Below are 27,993 nucleotides of genomic sequence, written 5' to 3' on the forward strand. Positions count from 1 at the left end.
GGCATGTCCCTTGGGTTTAAAGGCACATTATTGGAGAAAAGACCCCCTGATGTAGAGAAGAAAGGAATCTCCTCTGGCACCAACAACAATGAAGTTTACTGGATGAAATCATCCTGAATCGGGGGGAAAGAAGGAGCTTTATACATAAATCTCTTCTAGGTTCTCATTCTCAAGTCAGTTGATTGGCAGCTTACCTCTTTCAGTCTCTTTAGCTCTTGGTTGAGTTGGTGGCTTGTAGAGCAGAAAAAGGAAGGGTTGGCAACAGTAGGGCAATGAAGGTTGGAGGCTGGACCCCAGGAATCTGGGGTCATGTATTGTGGGTTGGCCTCAAGAGGTGAATGAGTTTCCTGCAGTGTTTGGCAGAGGCCGGCCTGGGACTGCTATGTGGCAGTAACTGATTCCCCAGAGAGAGCAAGGCTAATTTCTCACTGGCACCCAGGGACACCAGCACCTGTGGGATAGAGAGAGATGATAGAACTTGACATGCAGAGGACTGTGATTGGGCCCAGCAATTCCCACTCTAGAAAAGGAAGAAAAAGAAAATGAGCTCTTGGGGACTCAAAATAGGTTGTATGGGAGAAGACAGACCTTGGGGACAGGAATCACCAGGACCAGAGGTCTATTTACAATCTCTTTGGTTACAGACCATGAAACCAAGGCACCAAAGGACCTATGCACTTGTCCCCAGGAAGAGGTAACAAATGCAGCAGTAAAAGTAAGCCAAAAGGTGAGACTCCCAGCTGTGGATCTAGACCAGTGGGTCTGGACCTCCTTACCACCAAGACTCCCTTTTATTATTTCCCCACACAGATTGCCAAAAAACTCTAATATATATCATAACCATCCTGTCAAAACTTCTCTTCTGCATGAACCACCCAATGCTACCACATTGAACTATTATAATTTGGAGGTTTAGCTTTATCATAGGTAGATGTATGATTTTTCCATTGGGCTGTTTATATACTGAAAATTGAGCAGAAAAAAGAAAAAACAGGGCTTCCCTGGTGGCGCAGTGGTTGAGAGTCCGCCTGCCGATGCAGGGGACACGGGTTCGTGCCCCGGTCCGGGAAGATCCCACATGCCGCGGAGTGGCTAGGCCCGTGAGCCATGGCCGCTGAGCCTGTGCGTCCGGAGCCTGTGCTCCGCAACAGGAGAGGCCACAACAGTGACAGGCCCACGTACCACAAAAAAAAAAAAAAAAAAAAAAAAAAAAGAAAAAACAGAGTAAAGCAGTGGTTAAGAACATGGGCTCTAGGAACTTCCCTGGTGGTCCAATGGTTAAGACTCCATGCTTTCACTGCAGGGGCCAAAGGTTCAATCCCTGGTCAGGAAACTAAGATCCCGCATGCCGTGTGGCAGCCAAAGGAAAAAAAAAAAAGAGCACGGGCTCTGGACTTAGACTCTTGAGTTCAAAAGTCCAGTCCTACATATCAGCTTTGTAACTTGGACAAGTTATTAAATTCTTTGTGCCTCAGTTTCATTGCCTGCAAAATGAGAAGCAAAGCTTAAACCAGATAATAAAGGTAAAATGCTTAGAATGGTACTTTTCACATGGTAAGTGCTAAAAAAGATAGTTAGCACCTTCGTGGCCCTCAGAATGAAACCACTCTATACCTCAACGTCTAGTCTTCCCTCACCTCCCTCCTGCACAGCCTCCAGAAGACAGAAACACTGGTACTTGAGACCCCAGGCATCTCCTAGCCCAATGGAGCCCTCTTCCAGGTCCCCTTCCTTCTCCAGGTGTGAAATGCTAGATGAAAAACTCATGACCAAGTCACGGCCCCTGGGTTTCCTGCTCCCAGAGAAGGATACAGCTTGGGTTTCTAGATGTCCCAATTCCTTAAAGACTATCTCAGAAAAATGTTGTGAAAACCAGCCCCATCGTGGTGATTCCTAAGTCCCCTCAGGTGTACCTGATGGATGCAGGGCTCCTGTCGGAGGCTCCGGAGGGCAACGAGGGCGGCCTCCTTCACATTTGGCTGGGGGTCTCCACATGCCACCTCTAGGAGCCGCTGGGGCACGTGGCACCGTAACAGCTCGTCCCCCAAACCCTCAGGCCCCAAGTTGCCCAGAGCTGATGCGGCATTGCGCCGGATACCAGCCTGAGGGTCTCCAAGCAGCTGGGTCATACCGGGCACTGCAGCTGCCAGGGCAGGCCCCAGGGGACCAGCTTGGTAGGCTGCATTGCCCACAGCAAAGCTGGCACCACGCCGCACAGCAGGGTCCTTGTCTCCAAGCCCCAGCAGCAAAAGGTTGAGCAGTCCCAGCTGGCTCTGCAGGGCCCCACGCAGGGCTCCGCTGTGCTGGAGCAAGTGTCCCAGGAGCCCGTAAGTACGGGCCCGCACAGAATTCTCTGGGTGGCCCAGGAGGCTGCGCAGGGGCCGACAGGATTCATCGGGGCCAGCCAGGAGTTCTTGGATAAAGGACAAATGGCTGGGAGACAGTACCCGGGCGGTGTGGGCCAGGAGGGAGAGAAGGTCAGAGGTCAGCAGCGGCTGGTCACCCAGGAGGGCAGCTGAGAGGAATGAGATGGTGGTTGTAGGGCAGGCGGCTACTGTGCTCACAAACGGGTAGAGAGAGAGGGGCTCCGAGAGGGCCAGGCGTGTGAGCAGACTGATGGGCAGCTCGGCTTGTGTCAGTGGAAGATGGTAGCAGCAGACCTGGAGACGGGGGAGGGGTGCAGGCAAACGAGCTCAGGGAGAGGGAGAATACGCTGCAGCTAGGTAACGAGACAGAGCCCACAGTCTGGGGGAGAGAAGCCAAACTCTGGGGAGAAGACCACAGAGAGCCGGAACCCCTGAGCCACGTCACCGCACGTGAGACACAACGTGGAGCCCCGGAGGACAGGTGCTTCCCAAGTCCATGCCTTGCTCTGCAAGGACTTAGTGTCTCTGCTTCAGAGACCCGCTCACGGCTTAATGCCAACAATTTCCAAGGAAGTGAGTCCCAGCTGAGGAGCTGAGTCTCCAGGGCCTAGACTCAGACATCCGCCCCCCTGGGCTCCAGGTGAATCCAGATATTGGACGGATGGAGAGAAGAGGCACCAGCCCAGCTCCAACCACATGCCTCTGTTCAGGCCCGAATGCTTTCTCCACTCAACTCTTAGACCAAGCCAGGTGCTGCACTCCTACAGGGGCCTGGGAAAGCCCTGGAGCTGTCGGGAAGTGAATTTGAGTACACAAGGTTGGGCCACCTTCCTCTCCCACCTTCCTGCCTGGATAGCTTCCCCAGTACCTGCAGCAGGTGGGCTGTGACTTCTGAGTCTGTGAGGTCAGCCAAGACACCTTCAAGGAGGTCAGCGTCCACATCCAGGGCGAAGGGGAAGCACAGGAGCTGGCACACAGAGAGCACCACCACGGGGAGAAACTCGGGCCCTTGAGGCCTAAGGGGGGAGAGGGGAAGGATATACTCAGTCTGGTGCACCCACCCTTTAGCTTCTTCCCCCGACTCTTCTCAAATTCCCTAGTCCAGCTCTCCTTCCCCAACCTCAGTAATCCCCTTTCTTGCCTCATAGCTCAAGCTGTCAGCTCTTTCTCTCCTGCCTTCCCCTCCTCCTACCCCCAACAGCCAACACTGAATTTTCTAGTCTCCCTCCTCTAGCTCCAACTCACGCCTCGGTCAGTTGATGCAGGAAGCTGGGTGAAAGCAGATGCTTCAGGGTGGACATGAGGATACTTCCATGCTGAGACAGGTGGCTCAGGCATAACTGGGGTTCCTGGGTAAAGGTGGCCATGGCCAGGCTCAGCAGGGCTGCCATGCCTGGAAACACCAAGAACGGAGATCCAGTGGAGCAGGCAAGAGGTCAGGATGCCCCTGCGTCCCCCAGGCTCTCAGGGCTAACACCTGTTCAGTCCCTTCCCCGTCCTTGAGCAGCTCCAGCAGAGACTCTGCCACCCTCTCCACAGGCAGCAGCAGCAGTAGCCACCTCCATGGGCTAACCCAGTTCTAGGCTGTTTCCTCTTGAAGAGGAATCAACACACTGGCCCGACAAAAGGGGCCGTGCTGTTGGAAAGATACCTTGGGGTGAGATCAGCATCCAGTCTGGCTCTGGGCTTTGTGGACTGGACAGTGACAGCTCCTCTTCCTGTACAGATGCCTCCTCAGGGAGCCTCAGCACCATGGAGAAGCGGTGCCACAGAACGGTCCACATTTCTGAGCTAGCCACGACACTTACTGGATTACCCTTCCCCTGCTAGAGACAAAATTGAATGAGGGTAAACGAGGAGGTCCAAGACAGGAGTCAAAATGCGTTTTTTCACTCTTGTCCCTGACCTACGAGGAAGAGGAGTCCCAGAAATAATTCCTTCTGTTTTCCCACCTAGGATTTCCCTGTTGTCCCAGTTCCCTCGCTTATCACATCTTAACCCCTGACCTCTCAACCCATGTGTATGTCTACCGGAAACCAGGGAATTACAGTTTTCTTCCCACTGAATCCCAAGGGATGTAGCTGACTGGTTCCCCTTAAAGGGTCCGTACTGACGGCAGATGGGCCCAATTTAAGGCCATCACAGGCGGTTTGAGAGGAGAGGTGACTGTGTTGCTTCTTCCTTCCTATTGGCCAGCGGCTCCCCAAAGCAGCTCTCCTTACTTCCCATCTGTCCTAGGATGCAGCTGTACCTGGGTGAGCAGCTGCAGCAGAAGGATGAGGAGGCCATCATAGAATCCACAGCCACCCGGTGGAGTCAGCCGGACCTGTCGGAGAGAGGTGGGAAGAGAGCAGATCTGAGAGGGGTGAGGTGACCACACAGGCCTGTGCTCCCAACTCCAAGTCAGGCAGAAGGAGTTCTTCTTCAGCCTGGTGGAGTGGGGAGAGTTCTTTTGGACTTAGGAGTCTTGGCTCCTGCCTATTCGTTCAATGACTAACTCTGTCCTAAAGACACACAGTAGAGCAAGCAGCCAGACAAACCATTACAGTTTAGGAAGATGCTTGCTACAAGAGAGGCTGTGGAGAGGGAAGGGGACACAGTTGACAGTGCTAACTCTGCCTCCTGGAGGTAGGAAACTGATGGGATTAAAAGTTTAAAAGGGAGATGAGGGGGAGGGAGGCAGATGCAAGAGGGAAGAGATATGGGGACATATGTATATGTATAACTGATTCACTTTGTTATAAAGCAGAAACTAACACGCCATTGTAAAGAAATTATACTCCAGTAAAGATGTTAAAAAATAAATAAATAAATAAAAATAAAAAAAAAATAAAATAAAAGGGAGATGAGGAAGGGAGAGGTCATAGCTTCCATAAAGGCAGACGAGGAAGGGAGAGGTCATAGCTTCCATAAAGGCAGACGAGGAAGGGAGAGGTCATAGCTTCCATAAAGGCAGGTCGTGAGAGACCACAGTGAACTCTGGAAATGTTAACTCTTTGGTGGAGCAGGATTAGAGAGCCCAGAGGGAACAGGTGAGCTTTGAGTAGCCTGCTGACCAATTTAGCCAATTTAGACATTAACCCAGAAACCGTGCGAAGCCACTGAGGACTTACACAAGCTCCACATGGGTGAGAGTTTTGTGTCTCTCCCTTCACTACTGTATTCTCAGAGCCGAGACTAGTGCCTGGTACTCACTACTATATTTATGTGTGAAATAATTACTGGTTGAACAAATGGGCAGGTTTTCCTTTAAGAAAGCTCACTTTGGTGACAGTGAAGAAAATGGACTGGAGAGGAGAGAGGCTGGAGATCCTTCAGGAGGCAAGTGCCAGAGTGAGAGAGAGAGAGAGAGAGACACACACACACACAGACACACACAGACACACAGACACACAGACACACACACACACACACACACACGAAGCCTCCCCCTCCGCCATCAGAGGTCGTGCAAGTTAACAACAAACTGAAAGCCCTGACAGTCTGGGCTCAGAGGGATCTATTATCCGAGGGCAGAAGGATAGGACAGGAAAGACGCCTTGATTCTCTCACACTCCTTAGTTTACTCTAGGCTTGCTGGCATTTGTCTTTCTCCCTGAACGCAGACCTTAGTTGACTCAGAGAAAATGCGTGTCTGCATTCCCTGGTAGAGCTCACCTCAGCAGGGGCGGACAGGGCGTGTGTGGCAGCTGCAATCCACTCCACAGGCTGGAGGTCAAAAATCACCCCTTGCTGACCAAGCTGTCCCAACAGACAGGCGGCCGCGCTCTGTGGAGAGTTAGACAAGGCAGAGGAATGTCCGCATCTGAATGGTGCTCGGGACAGGCAGAGAGGATTTATTTCTCTGTCCTGGTCCAGAAGAATGCCTCACAAACAGCTGCAAATTAGGAAATGACTCTCCTGCTTGCAGAAGGGTGGGATGATAGGGTGAAAAGTGGAGGAAGATGAAGGTTGAAAACTCACCACCAGAGAGACGACGTGTGAATGGGTAAAGACAGTAGCAACCTCACTGCCTAGCTTCTCCATTCTGGAATAAAGAGATACACCAAGGCTGCTGCGTGGCCTGCCCTGTCCCTTGGATGGCACTCTCCACCTAGGCTGCATGTCCACCTCCAAGGCACAAAGTTGGTGGGAATCTAGGTCTCTTCTTTGTACAGAAACCCTCACACTCTCTGTCCCAATCCCTCCTAAGGATAGGCTGTAGGGTGTCACTCCCCACAATCCATGTCTGGGTGAGCTACGTGGGTGGAAGGTTTCAGTGGAGAGACCCTGCTTTATGACTCACCCAGAAGGCAGATCTTGGAGGTGAAGGACAAGAAGGGAGAGGAGGTACAGTGTCACTTCAGCAGACTCTTCCCAATCCACTACCTTTACCTACAAAGGAAACCCGAGATACCAGAGGCTCCTCTGATTGAGATGGTGGGGCCCCCAAGAGATGCCCACTCGTGCTGCTGGCCTACCTTGCCCTGGACCAACTTCCACAGTGACTCCAAGGCCAGGGGCTCTTGCCCTAGAAGACGGCACAGGGGCTCACTTACGCGGCAGCAGGAGTAGAGAACCTAAAGGGAGTGGGAAGGAGTCTGTCAGAGCAGCCCCTGGGCTCCTAGATTGAAAGGCTCAGCTGAAAGCAGGCTAGCCTCTCGACAGATCTAGTATCCACAATTAGGGATATCAGAGAAATTCAGGCCACTTCTGCCTCTTGCTGAAAGACTGTGAGATGCGGACACTTCTCAGTTCTGCTGAGGACTGGCTGACACTAGGGCCATCTCAGCTGAACAATTTTGAAAGCAGAAAGGGGTCCTCCAAGGGGGGGTGTCTCTCATTTCTCTCAGTGTCTCTTTCTCTCTCTCTTAGTCCTTGGGGTGAAAAAGAAGTCTGAAAGCCAAGAGTTAATGGGCAGGCAGTACCTTGAGAAGGTGTAGGCACAGGATGGGATGCTGCAGGCCAGAGATGAGGGATGACCTCAGTTGGTTGCTGTCTTCAGTGAGCTGGTTTGCCAAATGCCGAGAGATCTGTAGAGACATACCTGAAGACTCAATCCCATTCCCATTATTCCAATCCCATTCCTCTCATATCTCCAACTAATCAGGACTCTCAACCCCTTGCTAGCCACTCTTCCCCAGATTCACCAGGAACCTCAGCCCCCATTCCATTCCCAGTCTTCACGGCCAGTGGAGAACCAAAAGGCAAGACCTAGTTAAGTCCCACTGCAGGCAGGTACAGAGGAAAGTGTTGCTGGCCAAAAGGGAGCAGGAAATCTGAATCTTGAACCCTTGAGGAAGCATCACTGGTGGCTTCAGATCAGCTACCCCACCACATGGGCAGTTTGTCACTGAGCTCTCTAATCAGCTGGCCAAGGGCTCTGGGATTTTGGCTACATCATGTTCTACAAGTGGCCCAAACCTAGTGGGAGCATCTGTTTCTGGAAGTACTGAGTAAAGGGAGGCATAAAAGCTTGTTTTTCTGCCTTTCTGAAAAGCTGGGCCAGCCTCCCCTACTCTGGCAACAGGGAGGACAGGAACAAAAAAATTGTAGCTCAGACCTGCTCCTTGGCTTCCCAGCAGCCAGGCAGCCCCACAGGAGCAGTGCATAAGGCTGCCAGTGCCGAGGAGATGGCTCCAGGCAGATCCCCACTCTGCTCCTGAAGCGGCTGGCTCACCTCGGGGGCTCCTGCGAGAAAGGCAAAGAATGCAGCAAGGCGTTGGTTGTTTCAGATTCCCCATTCTTTCCCTCAGTTCATAGTTACTTAACACTCACTAAATGCCAGGCCTATTCTAGGTAATGGCAGGAGAAAGAACAGAGCTGGACCTACTCGACAAGTAGGTCGAGAGAACCTTACCTTCCCATTCCAGTTACCTGGGGGGCTGTGGAAAGGGAGCTGTGGAACTGTCAAGCCATGAAGGAGCCCGTCCAACACAGCCCGCTGTGTGGTCATCAGGCTGGAGTAGAAAGCTCTGGAGATGGTCCAGCTGTTCCCATCCATGGCTTCACACAGAACAGTAAAGCACTAAGGGAGACAAGGCAGGGTTAACAGCAGGCACATCAAAAAACTGACTGGACTTAGGGTAAGGAGCAGGAGTGCCCGGAGAACCTGAGAAAGGAGGAGAGAAACCCAGGGGGACCAGCTGATGGACTCTAAGGATTCCTCACACAGAAAGTGCAATATAACTGCCTTCACATTTCAAGGACAGGAATTTTAGGTGTTGATCCTTTTATTCTGATCAGCTGCTCCCTAGATGTTGTTTCTCAAGGTATTATCTGTAGACCCTGAGTATAAGAATTCCTGGGGATTCACGGGTCCTTCCCAACCCAGTCTTACTGATTCAGAATTTCGAGAGGTGGGGAGTTTATTCCAAACTCCCCATGCTACTCAGTGCACAATGACACATGAGAAGTGCTGACCAATAATGTGAGTCACTACTGGCCAAAATTTACGCTAGATGTTAAAAGCTTCCTGACCGCAAAGGGTGAGGGATGTTAAAATGGGCTCTCAGAAGAGAAGAGACTGGGCTTCCCTGGTGGCGCAGTGGTTAAGAATCTGCCTGCCAATGCAGGGGACACGGGTTCGAGCCCTGGCCCGGGAAGATCCCACATGCTGGGGAGCAACTAAGCCCAAGCGCCACAACTACTGAGTCTGCGCTCTAGAGCCCGTGAGCCACAACTACTGAGGCCCGCGCACCTAGAGCCCATGCTCCGCAACAAGAGAAGCCACTGCAATGAGAAGCCCGCGTACCGCAACGAAGAGTAGCCCCCGCTCGCCGCAACTAGAGAAAGCCTGTGCACAGCAATGAAGACCCAATGCAGCCAAAAATAAATAAATAAATAATTTAAAAAAAACAAAAGAGAGAGAGACTGAATGGATTGTTAGCTGCTAGCTGGAAGTAGGAATATAGCCCAAATCTGTGCTCCCAGTTTCCAGTCTGAACAACGACCAGGCATCTGTTTCCTTCCTTGAACATGTTCCTCTCTGTCTCCTCTGAGATCAGTCAGAACTCAACTATTTTCTCTTTCAAGCCTCCCTTCCCATCTCTCACCTCCAGAGTCCAGGAGAGAGAACCCACATAGGTTACTAGTCTGTAGGACAAATAAGGTTGGGAATACTAGCTGATCTGTAAGTCTATTCAAGAAGAAATACTTCTATTTGTGGTTCCCTAAAATAGGCCACACTGCTTAATGCCTCTGGGCTTTAATATAGGTTGCTCTTTCTACCCGGAATGTCCTCCCTACTTTTCTGCCTCATCCACCTGGCAAACTTCTGTGCATTCTTCAAATCCTAGCAGAGATGACTTCCTTCTTCAAGATTTCTTCTATGACCCTTAGGGACTTCCCTGGCAGTCCAGTGGTTAAGACTCCGTGCTTCCACTGCAGGGGGCGTGGGTTCAATCCCTGGTCAGAGAACTAAGATCCCACATGCTGTGTGGCGGGTCCAAAAAAAAAAAAAAGATTTCTTCTATGACCCTCCAAGTAGCGTTAGTCTTCTTCAGTGGTGCTTCTACATTTTACAGGAAGTTCTAATGTACTTTTCACACTGTTGTCCTGGATCACATCTCTCCTATTAGACTAGCCCTGATCCCTTGAAGATGGGGACTTTCTCTTACTCAGATGGCATATGGCACATAGCTCGCATTCAACAAACATTTGTTGTATTACCTCGATCTAACCCTACAGAGCCATAAGAAAGAGGATGGGAGAAACACAGGGAAAACCACAGACAGAAATCTGGAAGGCGGAGCAGATTACCATAAGGCTGTCCCTCCGCAAAGTCTGCTTGGAGTCATCTGGTTGGGCCAGTAGTTTCCCCAAGAGCTCCAGAAAGAGGTTGGCAGCCTCCTGAAATACCTGTAGGCTAGGAAACAATGAGTCCGTGGTTTCTTCTCATCTCTCTACTAAAAGCCCACGTGTTGTGAATGGGTCAGTTCAGGGCAGGTGGGAGACTCTCTGCAAAGGAACACATCAGAGTGCTCTCTCTCTCCCCTCTCCCACACACACAGCCGCACATACATACCTCCAGGCCTCTTTGTCATTTTCTCTAGCTTATTCACACCCTGCGCCTTCCATTTAGCATGACTGCTAACCCTTAGAACCTGAAATTCCATGGGCAAACTTGGAGATGTCTCGGGGTCCTTAAGAGGACGCGGTGGACTCTAAGAGGTCACTCAGCTGACCCCTAAACCTGGCACAAATCATGGCTTCTCCTTACTTAGCCTCTTCCTAATGGGGATGGGAAGAAATGCGGGTAGAAACTGAAGCCAAACTGGCCAACAGAGCAAAACTGCCCCTCATCCCACCTGTCACCTGTCTGGCTCCTCTCCAGATTGAAGGTGCAGGCAAAATAGGCCTGAATCACGGCTGTCAGGTCCCGTGAGAAGGTCCCATACCAACACTGCTGCCAGGGAAGAGGACAGAGAGTTAGGGCAATGTAGGGGGTGGAAACAAAGACTAAGGGAAAAGGGTGTCAGATATCCAGTCAGGCTGAGCAAACAAAAAGGGACAGACGGAAGAGAGCGTTTGGACAGAGAGAGGAGATCCAGAGGTAACAAAGTGGTGGCCGACGGGCTGTAAACAGCTAGAAAATGTGTCTTGTTTGGGCCTGAACAGCAGTTTGAAGTTTAGGAGGTTCTGTTTTTCAAAATAGCTCAAATTCTTTCCTAAATTCCTTAAAAACTCTCAAGACTGACACTCATCAGCAGAGTGCAGCTTCCAGCTGCCAAGCCTTGGCCACGTTAAACATTTCTGCATTCTGGCCTCTCAGCTCAGCTGCGTCGGGACACAGCACAGGGATGTGGACACTGAGACTCACTCCTAGCTCTCCCGCTTATCATCTCCATGTCCACTGACAAGGCAGTGCCCATGTGTGAGTTAGTTAATCTCTGAATTTCAGTACCCTGCTCTATAAAATCAGGCCGGTAAAGCCTAGGATTTTACCTTTCAAAACACAGTGCTCTAAATATTGGGAAATTGCACATAAAAATCTGTATTTCTAGCTTTTCTTGGAAAATTGCAGGATCTGGCACCACTGAGCCCATATTCCCACCTAGCAACAGTGAGCTGGCGCTGAGGAGAGGATGTCCCATTCTGACTGAGTACGAGATCTCAGTTTCTCACAGTCCCACTGATTCATATAGTCACACACAGTCTACTTCACTGATGACATTATCTGCCTGGCTTCGGAAGGCATGAGAATTTGCAATTCATGATCTACTAACTAGAGAGGAGGAGAAGAAAAGAAAAGGCAGTTGGGCCAAATAGAGATGGCAATTCAAAGAAAAGAAATCCAAAGAGCAGAAATTCTGGTAAGTCTTGAGAAGCTCCTGGCGCAGCGCTTACCTGCTGGATACGGCTGCTCTCCTGGCTGTGTCGGAGGAGGCTGAGCAGCAGCCGGGGGAGCCCTGCGTCACGGCAGAAGGAGTACAAGCGAACAGAGTCACTGCAGCTGGACAGAAGACTGCTCAGGACCCGGAGCACAGGAAGGATATGGGAAGCACCCTCCAGCATGCCTTTCAGGATCTGGGTGACACAAGGGAAAAAGACAGTAATCGGTATTATGAAAGGTAAAGGAAGGAGAGTCACAGATACCAAGTGTCCCCAGGATGTTGACAAAGCAGACCAAATGTTCTCATTCCTTTCTTTGGGAATCTAAAACCCAGAAAAGGAGAACAGAGAAACAGGGAAAGTGTACCAGGAAAGGGGAATATAGATGTCCAGGTCACCTGACTTAGAGGTGACCAAACCGGGCGGAGGGGGGAACACCTCCCCTCAGTCAGTGACAGACCCAGTGACATTCCTATCTGCTCCCTCCCTTCTCCAGCCCTTCACCTTAAAACAAAATGAAACCACACACACACATTTCTGAAAATTAAAAATAATGGGCACAAAACAATGTTGCTCAGCTCCAGAGAGACAAAACAATAGTATTCAACTCTGGATCAGGGGTTGACAAAATATGACCTGCAGGCCAGATCCTACCTACCACTTATTTTTATACAGGACAGTATTATATTTTTAAATGGTTAGTTTTTAAAAGGCTATTCTTCAAAAGAAGACTAACGTTTACATCAAGTGCTTTACAATACGCTACTCACTGTTCTGAATCTGTTCACTTATTTACTCACTTAATCTTTACAATAACCCTAGTGATTGTAAAATAAATACAATTACCCATTTTATAGACGAGGAGACTGAAGCTTCTAGATAGGTTAAGTAAGTAGTCAATAATCACACACAGTAGTTTGGCTGGAATTCTAATTCAGAAAGTCTTACCTTGGAGGCAGAGTTGTTAACCTCTTTCCCCACTGAAAAATTATCCAACACAAGGAGGACAGATAAGGGCCAAAAGAGAGGAGCAGGGTGCCAAGGTAATTCAAGAGCGAAAGGAGAGTCTTTTCAACAAATGGTGCTGGGATGATTACATAACCACATGTGAAAAGATGAACTTATATCCCTACCTCACAATATATACAAAAATCAACTCATAATGGGTCAGAGACCTAAATGTCTAGAGCTAAAACTCTAGAAAGCTTTTTTTTTTTTTTTTTTTTTTTTGCAGTACGCGGGCCTCTCACTGTTGTGGCCTCTCCCGTTGCGGAGCACGGGCTCCGGACGCGCAGGCTCAGCGGCCATGGCTCACGGGCCCAGCCGCTCCGCGGCATGTGGGATGTTCCCGGACCGGGGCACGAACCCATGTCCCCTGCATCGGCAGGCGGACTCTCAACCACTGTGCCACCAGGGAAGCCCTAGAAAGCTTTTAGAAAAAACATAGGAGAAAATCTTCAAGACTTTGGGTTTAAAAAAGATTTCTCAGATACAACACCAGAAGCATAATCCACAAAGGAAAAAAATGGTAACTGGACTTCAAAATTTAAAACCTTTGTGCTTCAAAAGACATTCTTATGAGAATAAAAAGACATATTAGAGACTGGGAGAAAATATTTGCAAATCATACATCTGATAAAGGTCTTGTGTCCAGAAGATACAGAGAACTCTTACAACTCAAGTAGAAAACAACCCAACTTAAAAATGAGCCAAAGAAATGATTAGATATTTCACCAAAGAAGAAATATTAATACAAATGTCTGGTAAGCACATGGGAAGATGCTCACATTAGTCATTAGCAAAATGTGAATTAAAATGGCAATGAGATACTATTTCACACTCTCTAAAATGACTACACTCAGACAGACAGACAGTAATACATGTTGGCAAGGAGGTGGAGAAATGAGGACCCTCATACATTGCTGGTAAGAACGTAAAATGGTGCAGCCACTTTGGAAAATAAATAGTTCAGCAGTTTCTTAAAATCTTAAACATAAATTTACTATATGCCCCAGCAATTCCACTCCTATGTATACACCCAAGAGAAATGAAAACATATGTCCACACAAAGGCTTCCTCATGGATGTTCAAAGCAGCATTATTCATAAAAGCCAAAAACTGGAAACAATCCAAATTTCAATCAATTAGTGGAATGGATAAACAAAATGTGATATATCTGTACAGCAGAATATTAATCAGCAATGAAAAGGAATTAAGTATTGATACACGCTACAACATGAATGAACCTCAAAAACATTGTGCTAAGAGAAAGGAGCCAGACACAAAGACTATACATTGTATGATCATATTTATGTGAAATGTTCAGAAAACACAAATATAATAAACAGAAAGTAGTCTCCTGTTACTAGGAGTGGGAATGATAATTAACTGTAAATAGTTAAGAATCATCTTATTGGGGTGATGAAAATATTCTAAAACTGAGTTATGGTGACGATTTCACAACTTGGTAAATTTACTAAAAATTATTTTTTAAAACTTTAAAGAAAAGGGACTTCTTTCCAGTGGTAAAGAATCTGCCTTCCAATGCAGGGGATGCGGGTGCGATCCCTGGTCAGGGAACAAAGATCCCACATGCCGCGGGGCAACTAAGCCCACGCGCCACAACTTCTGAGCTCGTGCGCCTCAACGAGGGAGCCCACGTGCTGCAAACTACAGAGCTCAAGCGCCCTGGAGCCCACACGTCACAACTAGAGAGAAGCCCGCTTGCCGCAACGAAAGACCCCACATGACGCAACTAAGACCTGACGCAGCCTAAATAAATAAATTAAATTAAATTAAAAAAACTTTAAAGAAAAGAGAGAGAGGTGTACGCAACATACTTTGGTGAGTTCCCAGGAAAGAAGATCACTGTTTCAGAGATGCAAGGAAAGGCTTTGTAGGAGAGAATACTAATTAGGAACGCCAATTAAGCAAGATGTTATCCCCTAAAAAAGAATCTCATTCTTCTCATTAGTATACCTGCATTAGAAAATATTACACACTTAAATTGTTACATATTTTTAATTTTGTCAAAAATTTTGTGGAAATGTGTTTTCTCTCATTATAGAAGTAGTTACATGATATCCTCCATTTTTTCCTCTTGGACAACAGTGCCTAAAAAAGTTCCATCAGAAAGTTTGCTGATTCCTGCTCTAGAGGAATACTTTTCCCTTCAGAAAGAAAAACCCAAGGTCTGCTCTTTCTGTATTACTAAAGGAGGTTGGCAAATCTCCTTGAATTAAACAGACGGAGTGAAAGAGAATAGGAAAGGGACAAACTTTCTTTCTCCTTATGTCAATCAACGTTTTTTAATGCCTCATCTGTGAAAACAGTCTCCAATTTCATCCATGGTATGCTTCTGCTGGTTACCTGCCCTCCAGCCTCATGCAGCTGACTCTGGATGCGCTGGCAGAAGTCGGGATTGCACAGCAGGGCGAGAGGGGCCTTCAGTTGGACGGGCACAGGCTCCGTGGTCTCTAGCAGGTGCCGCCACTCAGCACCATCGTTGTCTGGCTCCTGAGGCATCAGGGAGTGAAAGAGGTCAGGAGGAGTGTGTCAGGTTCAAGGGTAGTAGCTCCCAACCTGGGGAATCATGAAGTAACTGCAAAAGGCCAGTGACTCCTTTGGCACAGAGGTATTTTTTTCAGCCACCCGTTTAAAAAGGTAGAGTTGGCAGTAAGTGAGGGGTCTTGAAAAGTCTCTTGGAGAACACTGGCAGGTGTGCATAAAGAGACACCTAGAAAGATGCCCACTGCATGGTTTATAATAAAAAAAATTGGAAGCATCATAGAGCCAGTCAGTAAGGGAATAATCAACCATGGCACATACATATCAGGACATACTAAGAAGTTGTTAAAAAGATTGTAGTACTGACAATGCATCACTTATGTAGTGTTCCCACCAAAAATGCATGACTCGAATCTAATTATGCAGAAGTATCAATTTGAGGAACATTCTACAAAATAACTGACCTGTGCACCTAAAACCTATCAAGCATGAAAGACAAAGGAAGAGTAGGAACACTTTCAGATTAAAGGAGACTAATGAAGCATAACAACTAAATGCAATGCTTAACACTGGATTGGATTGTGGACCGGGGGAACAACATGTTTTTGCTATAAAGAACATTACCAGGGCAATGGGCAAAATCTACATATGGACTGTAGATTAAGTAACAGAATCACATCAGTGTCAAATTTGTGACGTCTATAACTGCACTGAGGTGGTGCAAGAGCATCACCTTGATCTTAGCAAATACGCACTAAAGTATATTTGGCAGGAAAGGGGCATGTCTGCACTGACCCTAAAATGATTCAGAAAGAGGATGTGTCCATATATAGAGAAAGAGAACCATAAAGCAAATGTGGCAGAATTTTAACAAGTGGTGAATCTGGGTGAAAGGGTATATAAGAATTCTTGGTTCTATTTTCACAATTATTCTTTAAGTTTGAAATGTTTTCAAAATAAAAAGTTAAAACCTTAAAAAAACAAAAGATTGAAGTAGATGTAGAAAGATCTCTAGAACAGATCATGTAAGAGATGCACGAGGCAAAACGATACATATGGTATGAACTCAGTAATGTAAAAACAGCCAAACTATATATTCTATGTGGGCATATATATAAATATATGTAAAAGCACAAAAAGTTTGGAAGGAGACAGACACCTCTGGGACTGAAATAAGACTCAAGAGGGACCTTCCTTTTTACTTATGTACTCCAATTTTTGATAATTAAATGTTCAGATACTATGCAATTAAAATCTATAAACAATAAGAAAGCAATTTTTAACACAAAGGGAGCTATTCCTTGGAGGGTTGGGAATCACTGTTCTAGAAAACATCTACCAAGACCCAACATCCCATGGCAGGGACAAGGCCAGGAGGAGCCCCTAGGTCTCACCTCATTTTCTAGGTCCACTGCATCAAGGCTCTGCTGGCCCACCACCTCTGGCCTCAGCTCTGGGAATGCTTGCTCACAATCCTGGGTGATCCAGTTTTCCCTGCCAGAGGAAGCAGGGAGTAAGATGAGTTCCAGACCTGTGAGGCTTAGAGTTCATGAACTTGTCCCTCCCTCTACGTCCAGGATAGGAATGAAATATAAGCCATATAGGATTGGCTAGAGGAGACCTCCTTCTAGGATCTGGCCAGGACAGGATAGGTCCACTACGCGCATATCCTTGACTGCCCTCCCACTTTGGATCTTCTTCTCAAAGCTACCTTGGCGGTTTTCACCCGTAGCTCTCAACTCAAATGATCTTCCCTTTTGTGTGGAGATGATTCTTTCCTTTTCAGTTAATGTATCAATACAACTGAGATATAGAGAAAGGAAAGTTTCCACGTTTCCTGATTAATCAAGAAAGTATCAATACCTGGAATTAGGGTTCAGGCACCCAGGACTCAAGACTCCCAGGGCCCTGTCTACATTTAGGCAGTAGTGAGTGACAGGGACCATGCTGTATTTGCTTTGACTGGAGCCAAAGATCTGCAAGCGACCTCATCCTATAAATCCCTGGTTCTACCCTCCTCACCAAGGTGCAGGGGGAGCTTCTCCAGCCCTCCACTCAGCCCAGCTGCTCTTCATTTCCGAGCCTAAGACCCCAGTCAAGAGGCTTGGTTCCTGAGGAGTGGCCTTTAGTCTGGGCAGAGAGGCTGTGCCAGAAGCCACCTTGCTGGTCCTGTCCTCTTGCTCGAGGGCAGGTCCTGTGTTCTGGTGTTTCTGCGGGAAATGAGACACTGAGTCAGAACTATTCGGTTGTCGTAAGGCACTAGGAATCCTATTCGTGGCCCTTTCCCAACCCTAGGAAGTCACCCTCCTTCTCCAACTCCCCCAGTCACTAGCCTGGCTATGTCATACCTGCCCTTCTGCCCCACACACCTTCTGCTTGGCCTCCTCAGCCATGCGCTTACAGGCTTGCCACAAGATGCAAGATCGATTGCCCTTGGGGGCCAGACGATGCGCCTGTTGGTCCTTTAGGACCTGAAGTTCTGGGGGTAAGCGACTGGTGAATGGGGTACCCAAATCTGGGCCTGCTGACTCGGTTAGTACTGCAAGGAGAGAAGAGGGGGACAGGTGATCACACTGGAGCCGCGCCACTGTTTCCATTTGGCCAGAGACAACTTCAGCATCTCCAGGCTTCTGTGGAAGGAGACCCTTTTGACAAAGTGACAAAGAGGGATTGGGGTTACAAGGGAAGTGGCAAGGGTCACGCAAAGGGCCAGGGAGAAAATTCAAGCTGGTGGGGAAAAGAATATATGTTGGATCCAGACGTTGGGGTCAGGGGTTGCATTGGGTAGAGTACTAGGGAAGTGCAAGAGCCCTGGGAACCCTGGACTCACTGGTGACACGACCAGCAATAAAGGGGTGATGTAAGAGGTCTGGCCAGGACAGACGCTGCCGGGGGTCCTTGGTGAGCAGTCCCTGAAGGAAGTTCTGTGGAGAGAAAGGATACCCCATCAGCCTTCACTTCTCCACAGGCTCTCTCAAACTCATCAGAATCGGCCAACCAAGACTCCTGAGTGCATTCTTACAACAGACTAGCTGGTCTTGATCACACCCTCTCTAATCCTATCCTTAGGCCTAATTTCCTTGGCTGAAATCATGAACAGACCTCACTGCCTCACCTCCTGGGGAGCCCCAATTCCTGTCCATGGACATTTTGGAACCCCAGAAGTAAAACTAGAAATCTCAATGTCAACAGCTTTGTGAAGTGAAAAAAAAAGAAGAGAAAGAGAGGGATGTCATCTTCACAATGATCTTCAGAAAGCAAACATTCAAGGGGGTCCCAAACTGCTACATTTTGCCCTCCCTTTGACTGTGTTTTGTTTGTGCTGGGTAGGAACAAATGCACTTACAGTTAAAAGCACACTCACAGGCATAAGTCATTGTGTAAAGATGTGTTTGGGAGCACTCAAAAACAAATCTTTCAGCAAGTCTTCAGATGGTGGCGGGGCAGGGAGACTGTCTGAAAAGGGTACATCTGTTATAAGGTATCCTTGGGGAAATCCTCAATTGGGCTTGAAATAGGAATAGAAGGTACTAGTAGATTACGACCCCTGTTCTAAAACAAGGTGATCATTACACCTTGGCTCTTGCTGGAAATACCTGCATGTCTGCCCTAAGGGAGAATAAATATCTTATGTATATCACCCACTTATGTTTCCTTTGTTTAGGTTCTTTTTGATAATTATTTGGGCCACCTCCAGCTAAATAGGTTGGGGAGAAACTTGTCTCTTTTCATCTTAGATAAAACAAAGGAAAGTTATAATGAGATTTTACTCTGGGAGAAGGCTGCATTTAAATTTTATTGAAGGCCCAAATCTTGCCCTAGATGAAAAATAAAAAAGGTCAACTCCTTTTCCTCCCTCCTCCCCTCTCTCTGGCCTGCTGAGATTTAACTGCAAAAAACAGGCACCATCTCTATCCTCTGCCCCTAATCAGTGAGCTAGCCCCATTAGCTCTGGCCATTTGGATATCTAAAGATTCTTTCAGGAAGAAGACAGCTGTGTTGGCAAATCTAGAAATCATTCGGACATTGCATCTGATAGGAAATTAGTAGAATAGAGAGTGTGTAAAGGGACCAATATCTGTTTCTGGTGTCCTGAAATTACCTCTCCATTTTGATAAAGGACAGCCTGACCCAAGGAGGGGCTGCTACTCCCAAGCTGGGCACACCTCAGATCACCCTCCCAGAATAAGCCCCTGCAGTACAAAAGTAAGGCAGCTTGCCCCAGCTCCTGCATCAATTAAGTAACTGCAAAGTGCAGCCCCAGCTCTGGAAAAAAATTGTGGAAAAGGGAACAGGGCAGAGGGAGACAGGTTTCTGATGCAAAAGCAGTCTGTCAGCATTCATCACCTTGAAGCAAGGACTAATGGTGGGGGGCCAGCGCACAGGGTCCTTGCGAATGAGGCTGACCAGCTGAAAGATGCTCGTAGTATAGAAGGGAGGAGTGCCCACTGCCAGCTCATACAGTATGCAGCCCACAGACCAGAGGTCCGCGGTGTGGTCATATGGTCGTTCCTCCACCAGCTCTGGAGACATGTAGAGTGGTGTGCCTTTAATGGATGTCAGCACCATCGTGTTGGTGCTCATAGCCCGGGCAAATCTGCAGGAGATGATGGAATCAAAATGGAAAAAGAAGATATTCAATAAAAACAAGAGAGACTTCCCTGGCAGTCCAGTGGTTAAGATGCTGTGCTTACACTGCAGGGGGGCGCAGGTTCGATCCCTGGTCAGGGAACTCAGAGCCAGCATGCAGTGGGGCGGGGCCAAAAAATAGATAGATAAATAAATAAATAATAAACACTAGAGCTGGTCACTGCTACCTACCACTGTGTGAGATAGATAGACAGATAGACAGATAGAGAAATAGAAAAATAATAAACACTAGAGCTGGTCACTGCTACCTATCACTGTGTGAGATATCCCCAACCTGAACAAAGAGACCATCTTCCAAGACCCAGCAGAAATCCCAGTCTCCAGCTCAGGTTCTAAAATGAGGCCCAAGGAAGTCAAGCATATGGTCTAAGGCTCCTTGCAGAACTGGAAGAAGAGACAGAAGGTCAGGCACCTCACCCAAAGTCACAGAGCTTTATGCCACCACCCTTGGCAAGGAGGATGTTCTGAGGCTTCATGTCTCGGTGGAGGATGCGGTGGGAATGCAGATAGTACAGGGCTGACACCAACTGGGCAGCAATGGCCTGAACCTAGGGGTCAAACAGTCAGGTGAGAGGAAGAAAGGAGAAGTCAGCGGAAGGAGTCTGCTGATGAGCCCAAAGCCTCCACCCTAATACTACTGCTGATGGGATCTTCTCTTCCTTCCCTTTCTTCCAGAGCTTCACAAGATACCTTCCTTAGTTCTTGCTCCCCTATTCATTCATTCATTCTTTCATTTGTTCATTCATTCGTTCAAGGAAAATTTATTCTCACTGACTGCATGACCACATGCAAATTATCTTATGGCTCTCAGATTCATCATCTATCCATAAGGCGACAATAATGATACTACTTATTTCATAGGATCATTGTGAGGATTTAAATGAGTTAAAGCATGTAAAGTAACGTATTGCTCAGAATGGTGCCTGGCACTTAGCATTCAATATATATTAGCTGTTATTAAATAAGACAAAGTCCCTTCTCTCAAGAGAAGTAGCCAGACAAACAAGACTGACAAAACAAATAAGATGATGGCTTATAAATAATGATGAATGCTTGGAAGGAAACAGATGTTGTGACAGGAAGTCCTGAAGGGGGCCTACTTGCTAGAGTACAGAGAAATCCCTAGAATGAATATGGCTGGAGAATGTCTTCAACCAAATCCTACTGCTAACCACTGTGTCTTGGTGGTGAATCCTGCCTTAACCACAACGCTTATCCGTTCCTGCCTCTCTGGTACCACCACACTGGGCCTTCTTACCTAGAGGTGCCTAACAATAACAACACCATTAATAATAGCTAGATATATTGAACACTTGTGTCAGGCACTCTTTCAAACACTTTACAGGAATTAACTCATTAATCTTCACAATAGCCTTATGAGGTCGACATTATTATTATTCCCATTTTAAAATGAGGAAAGTGAGGGCAGACAGCAGAAGCAAGAAGAACTACAATCCTGCAGCCTGTGGAACAAAAACCACATTCACAGAAAGATAGACAAGATAAAAAGGCAGAGGGCTATGCACCAGATGAAGGAACAAGATAAAACCCCAGAAAAACAACTAAATGAAGTGGAGATAGGAAACCTTTCAGAAAAAGAACTCAGAATAATGATAGTGAAGATGATCCAGGACCTCGGAAAAGGAACGGAGGCAAAGATCGAGAAGATACAAGAAATGTTTAACAAAGATCGAGAAGAATTAAAAAACAAACCAACAGAGATGAACAACACAATAACTAAATGAAAAATACACTAGAAGGAATCAATAGCAGAATAACTGAAGCAGAAGAATGGATAAGTGACCTGGAAGACAGAATGCTGGAATTCACTGCTGCGGAACAGAATCAAGAAAAAAGAATGAAAAGAAATGAAGACAGCCTAAGAGACCTCTAGGGCAACATTAAATGCAACAACATGTGCGTTATAGGGGTCCAAGAAGGAGAAGAGAGAGAGAAAGGACCCGAGAAAATATTTGAAGAGATTATAGTTGAAAACTTCCCTAATGTGGGAAAGGAAAGGAAATAGCCACCTAAGTCCAGGAAGTGCAGAGAGTCCCATATATGATAAACCCAAGGAGAAACACGCCGAGACACATAGTAATCAAATAGGCAAATGTTAAAGACAAAGAAAAATTATTGAAAGCAGCAAGGGAAAAACTACAAATAACATACAAGGGAACTCCCATAAGGTTAACAGTTGATTTCTCAGCAGAAACTCTACAAGCCAGAAGGGAGTGGCATGATATACTTAAAGTGCCGAAAGGGAAGAAACTACAACCAAGGTTACTCTACCCGGCAAGGATCATAATCAGATTCGATGGAGAAATCAAAAGCTTTACAGACAAGCAAAAGCTAAGAGAATTCAGCACCACGAAACCAGCTCTACAACAAATGCTAAAGGAACTTCTCTAAGTGGGAAACACAGAGAAGAAAAGGACCTACAAAAACAAACCCAAAACAATTAAGAAAATGGTCATAGGAACATACATATCGATAATTACTTTAAATGTGAATGGATTAAATGCTCCAAGCAAAAGACACAGGCTCGCTGAATGGATACAAAAACATGACGCATATATATGCTGTCTACATGAGACCCACTTCAGACCTAGGGACACATACAGACTGAAAGTGAGGGGATGAAAAAAGATATTCTATGCAAATGGAAATCAGAAGAAAGATGGACTAGCAATACTCATATCAGATAAAATGGACTTTAAAATAAAGAATGTTACAAGAGACAAGGAAGGACACTACATAATGATCAAGGGATCAATCCAAGAAGATATAACAATTATTAATATGTATGCACCCAACATAGGAACACCTCAATACATAAGGCAACTGCTAACAGCTATACAAGAGGAAATCGACAGTAACACAATAATAGTGGGGGACTTTAACACCTCACTTACACCAATGGACAGATCATCCAAACAGAAAATTAATAAGGAAACACAAGGTTTAAATAACACAGTAGACCAGATAACTTTAATTGATATTTATAGGACATTCCATCCAAAAACAGCAGATTACACTTTCTTCTCAAGTGTGCACAGAACATTCTCCAGGATAAATCACACCTTGGGTCACAGATCAAGCCTCAGTAAATTTAAGAAAACTGAAATCATATCAAGACCACAAGCTATGAGATTAGAAATCAATTACAGGGAAAAAAACGTAAAAAACACAAATGCATGGAGGCTAAACAATACGTTACTAACCAAGAGATCACTGAGGAAATCAGAGGAAATCAAAAAATACCTAGAGACAAATGATAATGAAAACACGACGATCCAAAACCTATGGGATGCAGCAAAAGCAGTTCTAAGAGGGATGCTTATAGCAATACAAGTCTACCTCAAAAAAAAGAAAAATCTCGGGCTTCCCTGGTGGCGCAGTGGTTGAGAATCGGCCTGCCAGCGCAGGGGACACGGGTTCCAGCCCTGGTCTGGGAAGATCCCACATGCCGCGGAGCAACTGGGCCCGTGAGCCACAATTACTAAGCCTGTGTGTCTGGAGCCTGTGCTCCGCAACAAGAGAGGCCCTGCACACTGCGATGAAGGGTGGCCCCCACTTGCCACAACTAGAGAAAGCCCTCACACAGAAACGAAGACCCAACACAGCTATAAATAAATTAATTAATTAATTTAAAAAAACAAAAAAGAAAAACCTCAAATAAACAATCTAACCTTACACCTAAAGGAACTAGAGAAAGAAGAACAAACAAAACCCAAAGTTAGCAGAAGGAAAGAAATCATAAAGATCAGAGCAGAAATAAAAGAAATAGAAACAAAGAAAACAGCACAGATCAATAAAACTAAAAGCTGGTTCTTGATAAGATAAGCAAAATTGATAAACCATTAAACAGACTCATCAAGAAAAAGAGGGAGAGGACTCAAATCAATAAAATTAGAAATGAAAAAGGAGAAGTTACAGCAGACACCGCAGAAATACAAAGCATCCTAAGAGACTACTACAAGTAACTCTATGCCAATAAAATGGACAACCTGGAAGAAATGGACAAATTCTTAGAAAGGTATAACCTTCCAAGACTGAACCAGGAAGAAATAGAAAATATGAACAGCCCAATCACAATTAATGAAATTGAAAATGTGATTAAAAATCTTCCAACAAACGAAAGTCCAGGACCAGATGCCTTCACAGGTGAATCCTATCAAACATTTAGAGAAGAGCTAACACCCATCCTTCTCAAACTCTTCCAAAAAACTGCAGAGGAAGGAACACTCCCAAACTCATTCTATGAGGCCACCATCACCCTGATACCAAAAGCAGACAAAGATACTACAAAAAGTAAATTGCAGCCCAGTATCACTGATGAATATAGATGCAAAAATCCTCAACAAAATACTAGCAAACAGAATCCAACAGCACATTAAAAGGATCATATACCATGATCAAATGGGATTTATCCCAGGGATGCAAGGATTCTTCAATATACGTAAATCAACCAATGTGATACACCATATTAACAAACTGAAGAAGAAAAACCATATGATCATCTCAATAGATGCAGAAAAGCTTTTGACAAAACTGGACACCCATTTATGATAAAAACTCTCCAGAAAGTGGGCATAGAGGGAACCTACCTCAACATAATAAAGGCCAAATATGACAAGCCCACAGCAAACATCATTCTCAATGGTGAAAAACTGAAAGCATTTCCTCTAAGATCAGGAACAAGACAAGGATGTGCACTCTCGCCACTATTATTCAACATAGTTTTGGAAGTCCTAGCCACAGCAATCAGAGAAGATAAAGAAATAAAAGGAATATAAATTGGAAAAGAAGAAGTAAAACTGTCACTCTCTGCAGATGACATGATAGTAGACATAGAGAATCCTAAAGATGCCACCAGAAAACTACTAGACCTAATCAATGAATCTGGTAAAGTTGCAGGATACAAAATTAATGCACAGAAATCTCTTGCATTCCTATACACTAATGATGAAAAATCTGAAAGAGAAATTAAGGAAACACTCCCATTTACCACTGTAACAAGAAGAATAAAATACCTAGGAATAAACTTACCTAGGGAGACCAAAGACCTGTATGCAGAAAACTATAAGACACTGTTGAAAGAAATTAAAGATGATACCAACAGATGGAGAGATATACCATGTTCTTGGATTGGAAGAATCAATATTGTGAAAATGACTATACTACCCAAAGCAATCTACAGATTCAATGCAATCCCTATCAAATTACCAATGGCATTTTTTTTACAGAACTAGAACAAAAAAATCTTAAAATTTGTATGGAGACACAAAAGACCCCAAATAGCCAAAGCAGACTTGAGGGAAAAAAACGGAGCTGGAGGAATCAGACTCCCTGACTTCAGACTATACTACAAAGCTACAGTAATCAAGACAATATGGTACTGGCACAAAAATAGAAATAGATCAATGGAACAGGATAGAAAGCCCAGAGATAAACCCATGCACCTATGGTCAACTAATCTATGACAAAGGAGGCAAGGATATACAACGGAGAAAAGACAGTCTCTTTAGTAAGTGTTGCTGGGTAAACTGGACAGCTACATGTAAAAGAATGAAATTAGAACACTCCCTAACACCATACACAAAAATAAACTCAAAATGGATTAAAGAACTAAACGTGAGCTTCCCTGGTGGCGCAGTGGTTGAGAGTCTGCCTGCCGATGCAGGGGACGCGGGTTCGTGCCCCGGTCTGGGAGGATCCCACATGCCGCGGAGCGGCTGGGCCCGTGAGCCATGGCCGCTGAGCCTGCGCGTCCGGAGCCTGTGCTCCGCAACGTGAGAGGCCACAACAGTGAGAGGCCCATGTACCGCAAAAAATAATAATAATAAATAAATAAAAGAACTAAATGTAAGACTGGACACTATAAAACTCTTAGAGAAAAACATAGGAAGAACACTTTTTTTTTTTTTTTTTTTTTTTTTGCAGTAAGCGGGCCTCCCACTGCTGTGGCCTCTCCCGCTGTGGAGCACAGGCTCCGGACGTGCAGGCTCAGCGGCCATGGCTCACGGGCCCAGCTGCTCCGCGGCATGTGGGATCTTCCCGGACTGGGGCACGAACCCGCGTCCCCTGCATCGGCAGGCAGACTCTCCACCACTGCGCCACCAGGGAAGCCTGGAAAAACACTCTTTGACATAAATCACAGCAAGATCTTTTTTGATCCACCTCCCAGAGTAATGGAAATTAAAAAAAAAAATGAGGAAAGCGAATAGAGAAGTTAAAGTAACTTGCCCAAGAAGATCCAGCTAGAAAGTGGCAGACCCAACCTTTGTATTCAGAGATTTGGGTTCCAGAGTTCACATACTTTACTGTCACACCACACTGCCTCTACATATACCTAGACTCTTATATTTTACTTGGGGGTTTTCAAACTGGAGACTCTCCGTGCCCTTAGCTCTTGCTACCAGTCCTTAAACTGAGAAGAGGTCATGGGTGGAAGAAGTTTGAGCCAGGAATACCTGCTCTTCGGGAAGTTTTCCGTCATCTTCTAGGATCTGAAAAAGCTCTCCCTCAGCATAGTCTGTCACCACCACCACCTGCAGGGAGAAGGCAATGCTACTAATGGCTCCACATTTATGCATTTTGAGGATGGGAAATTCCTGGGACCCTTCTTCTTGGCGAGAGGTGACCCAAAACCAAAGCACACCTCTTTGTCAGTCTCAAAGCTGTCAAGCATATGCACAATATTGGGATGCCGCAGACCCCGCATGATTTCAATCTCTCGTTGCAGATTCCTCAGCTCTTTCTCTGAGTGTCCCAATTTTGGAATGAACTTCAGGGCCACCACCTGTCAGTGGTAAGGTCAAGAGTCAAGGCCTAACCACACTATTGAAACATTAGCCTCAAAGCTCTAGAACTCAGACTTCAGATTGTTTGAGCAATTCTCACTATACTTGCTGGTCTCCCACTCGACTTTCCCCATGGTACCCTGGCCTTACCCAGGTTTCCCCTGCTCTCACCCTAGGATGAAAGAGCCTCTGCCAGATAGATCCCTTTGGTGGATTCTGGGAAAAGAACTGGATAAAGGACTCAAGATTTAAGGGATTTAGGGGAAAGGGAAGGAAGGAAAAATGAAGAGGGAAGAATAGAGTTCAGGTGGTTTATCCCTTCCTTCATGGTATGATAGATAATAATATTAATAATAATAATAATTGCTGTTTACTAGGTGCCAAGCACTGTTCTAAGTGATTCAGTGTGACATCACACTTAATCCTCATACCCCAATAAGACGCTGTTCTTATTTTCATTCTATAGATGAGGAAACTGAGACACAGAGAGGTTGAGTAACTTGTCTATAGTTCTAAGGCTAGAAAGTGGTGGAGCTGCGATTTGAACCCAAGTAATCCAATTTCAGAGCTCATATTCCATAAGTATGAAGGAATCAGTGTCCTAGGAATACAGGTCAGTATTCTGGCCCCATTCTCCACTGGAGTTGAGGGTGTGGAATACCACCCAAGAGATATCTCTCTTTGTTCACCACCTGAGCACTGTATTTTCTTCGACCCTTGTACACCCTCCCAAAACAGCCTTCTCCAATCATCTCCAACACGTGGTACTTTTCCATGACAGAGATTTCAGGATCCCTCAGAAGGAAGGAGATAGAGTTGGTGGTGAAGGGTTGAAGCTCCAGGGACAGTTCCACACATCTGGGAGGCCTGGTTCGGGCATGGAAGAAAGGTTAACGTTAGCCGCCTTTCCTTTTCCTTTTTTTTCATAACAATCCAGGCCTCATAAACAAGGCAGGGTATTGAATGGAAAGATGAGATCTTGGAGCAGAGTGCCTTCCGTAGTCCTCCCTCCTTTTCTCTTCCTGTCTCCCAAACCAACCTTGTTCCCACCTGACCCCGTGTCCCCCTTCCCCCTCCACCCAGCCTTGCCCACCCGACCACTGCCCCCTTCACCCAGCCTCTCCCCTTCACCCCACCCTCTCCACCCAGCCTCGCCCACCCAACCCCACCCCCCTCCATCCAGCCTCGCCCACCGACCCCGCCCCTTACAGCCACCCCAAAGTTCCTGCCACTGACAACCTCCTCAGCACCCCCGCCCACACCCCCGGCCCGCCGGCTTAGCGGACAGGAGCGCCTCTCTTACCCCAAGCCTAGGAGCTTCAAACTCTTCAGACCGAGGGACGCCGGCCCTG

General features: G+C 46.4%; 1 protein-coding gene across 5 annotated transcripts; it reads right to left on the minus strand.

Annotated features, from left to right (window-relative positions):
* Window positions 1-74: 74 nt before the first annotated feature.
* On the minus strand, window positions 75-27,986 carry STK36 (serine/threonine kinase 36). 5 transcript variants are annotated; one of them, XM_082631468.1, is made up of 27 exons: window positions 27,945-27,986; window positions 27,334-27,508; window positions 26,500-26,640; window positions 26,312-26,389; window positions 20,253-20,383; window positions 19,533-19,782; window positions 18,016-18,109; window positions 17,555-17,724; window positions 17,208-17,395; window positions 16,580-16,679; window positions 15,048-15,194; window positions 11,694-11,873; window positions 10,655-10,752; window positions 10,107-10,212; window positions 8,223-8,373; window positions 7,909-8,036; window positions 7,274-7,378; window positions 6,827-6,925; window positions 6,652-6,740; window positions 6,330-6,393; window positions 6,024-6,134; window positions 4,618-4,692; window positions 4,018-4,192; window positions 3,612-3,759; window positions 3,235-3,382; window positions 1,914-2,660; window positions 75-451 (listed from the first exon to the last, which is right to left on the minus strand). In XM_082631468.1, the coding sequence occupies exons 2-27, from the start codon at window positions 27,415-27,417 to the stop codon at window positions 308-310; spliced, it is 3,951 nt and encodes a 1,316-aa protein (XP_082487594.1). In that variant the 5' UTR covers window positions 27,418-27,508; window positions 27,945-27,986; the 3' UTR covers window positions 75-307. The 5 variants fall into 5 exon arrangements, with proteins under 5 accessions (XP_082487594.1, XP_082487593.1, XP_082487592.1 ...); XM_082631467.1 differs by lacking the exon at window positions 27,945-27,986 and having other exon boundaries at window positions 10,655-10,749; window positions 27,334-27,501; XM_082631466.1 differs by lacking the exon at window positions 27,945-27,986 and having other exon boundaries at window positions 4,018-4,189; window positions 27,334-27,501.
* Between the last annotated feature and the right edge of the window lie 7 nt (window positions 27,987-27,993).

The sequence above is a fragment of the Mesoplodon mirus genome (assembly GCF_964341445.2).
Source record: "Mesoplodon mirus genome assembly, chromosome: 8".
NCBI lineage: Eukaryota > Metazoa > Chordata > Mammalia > Artiodactyla > Ziphiidae > Mesoplodon > Mesoplodon mirus.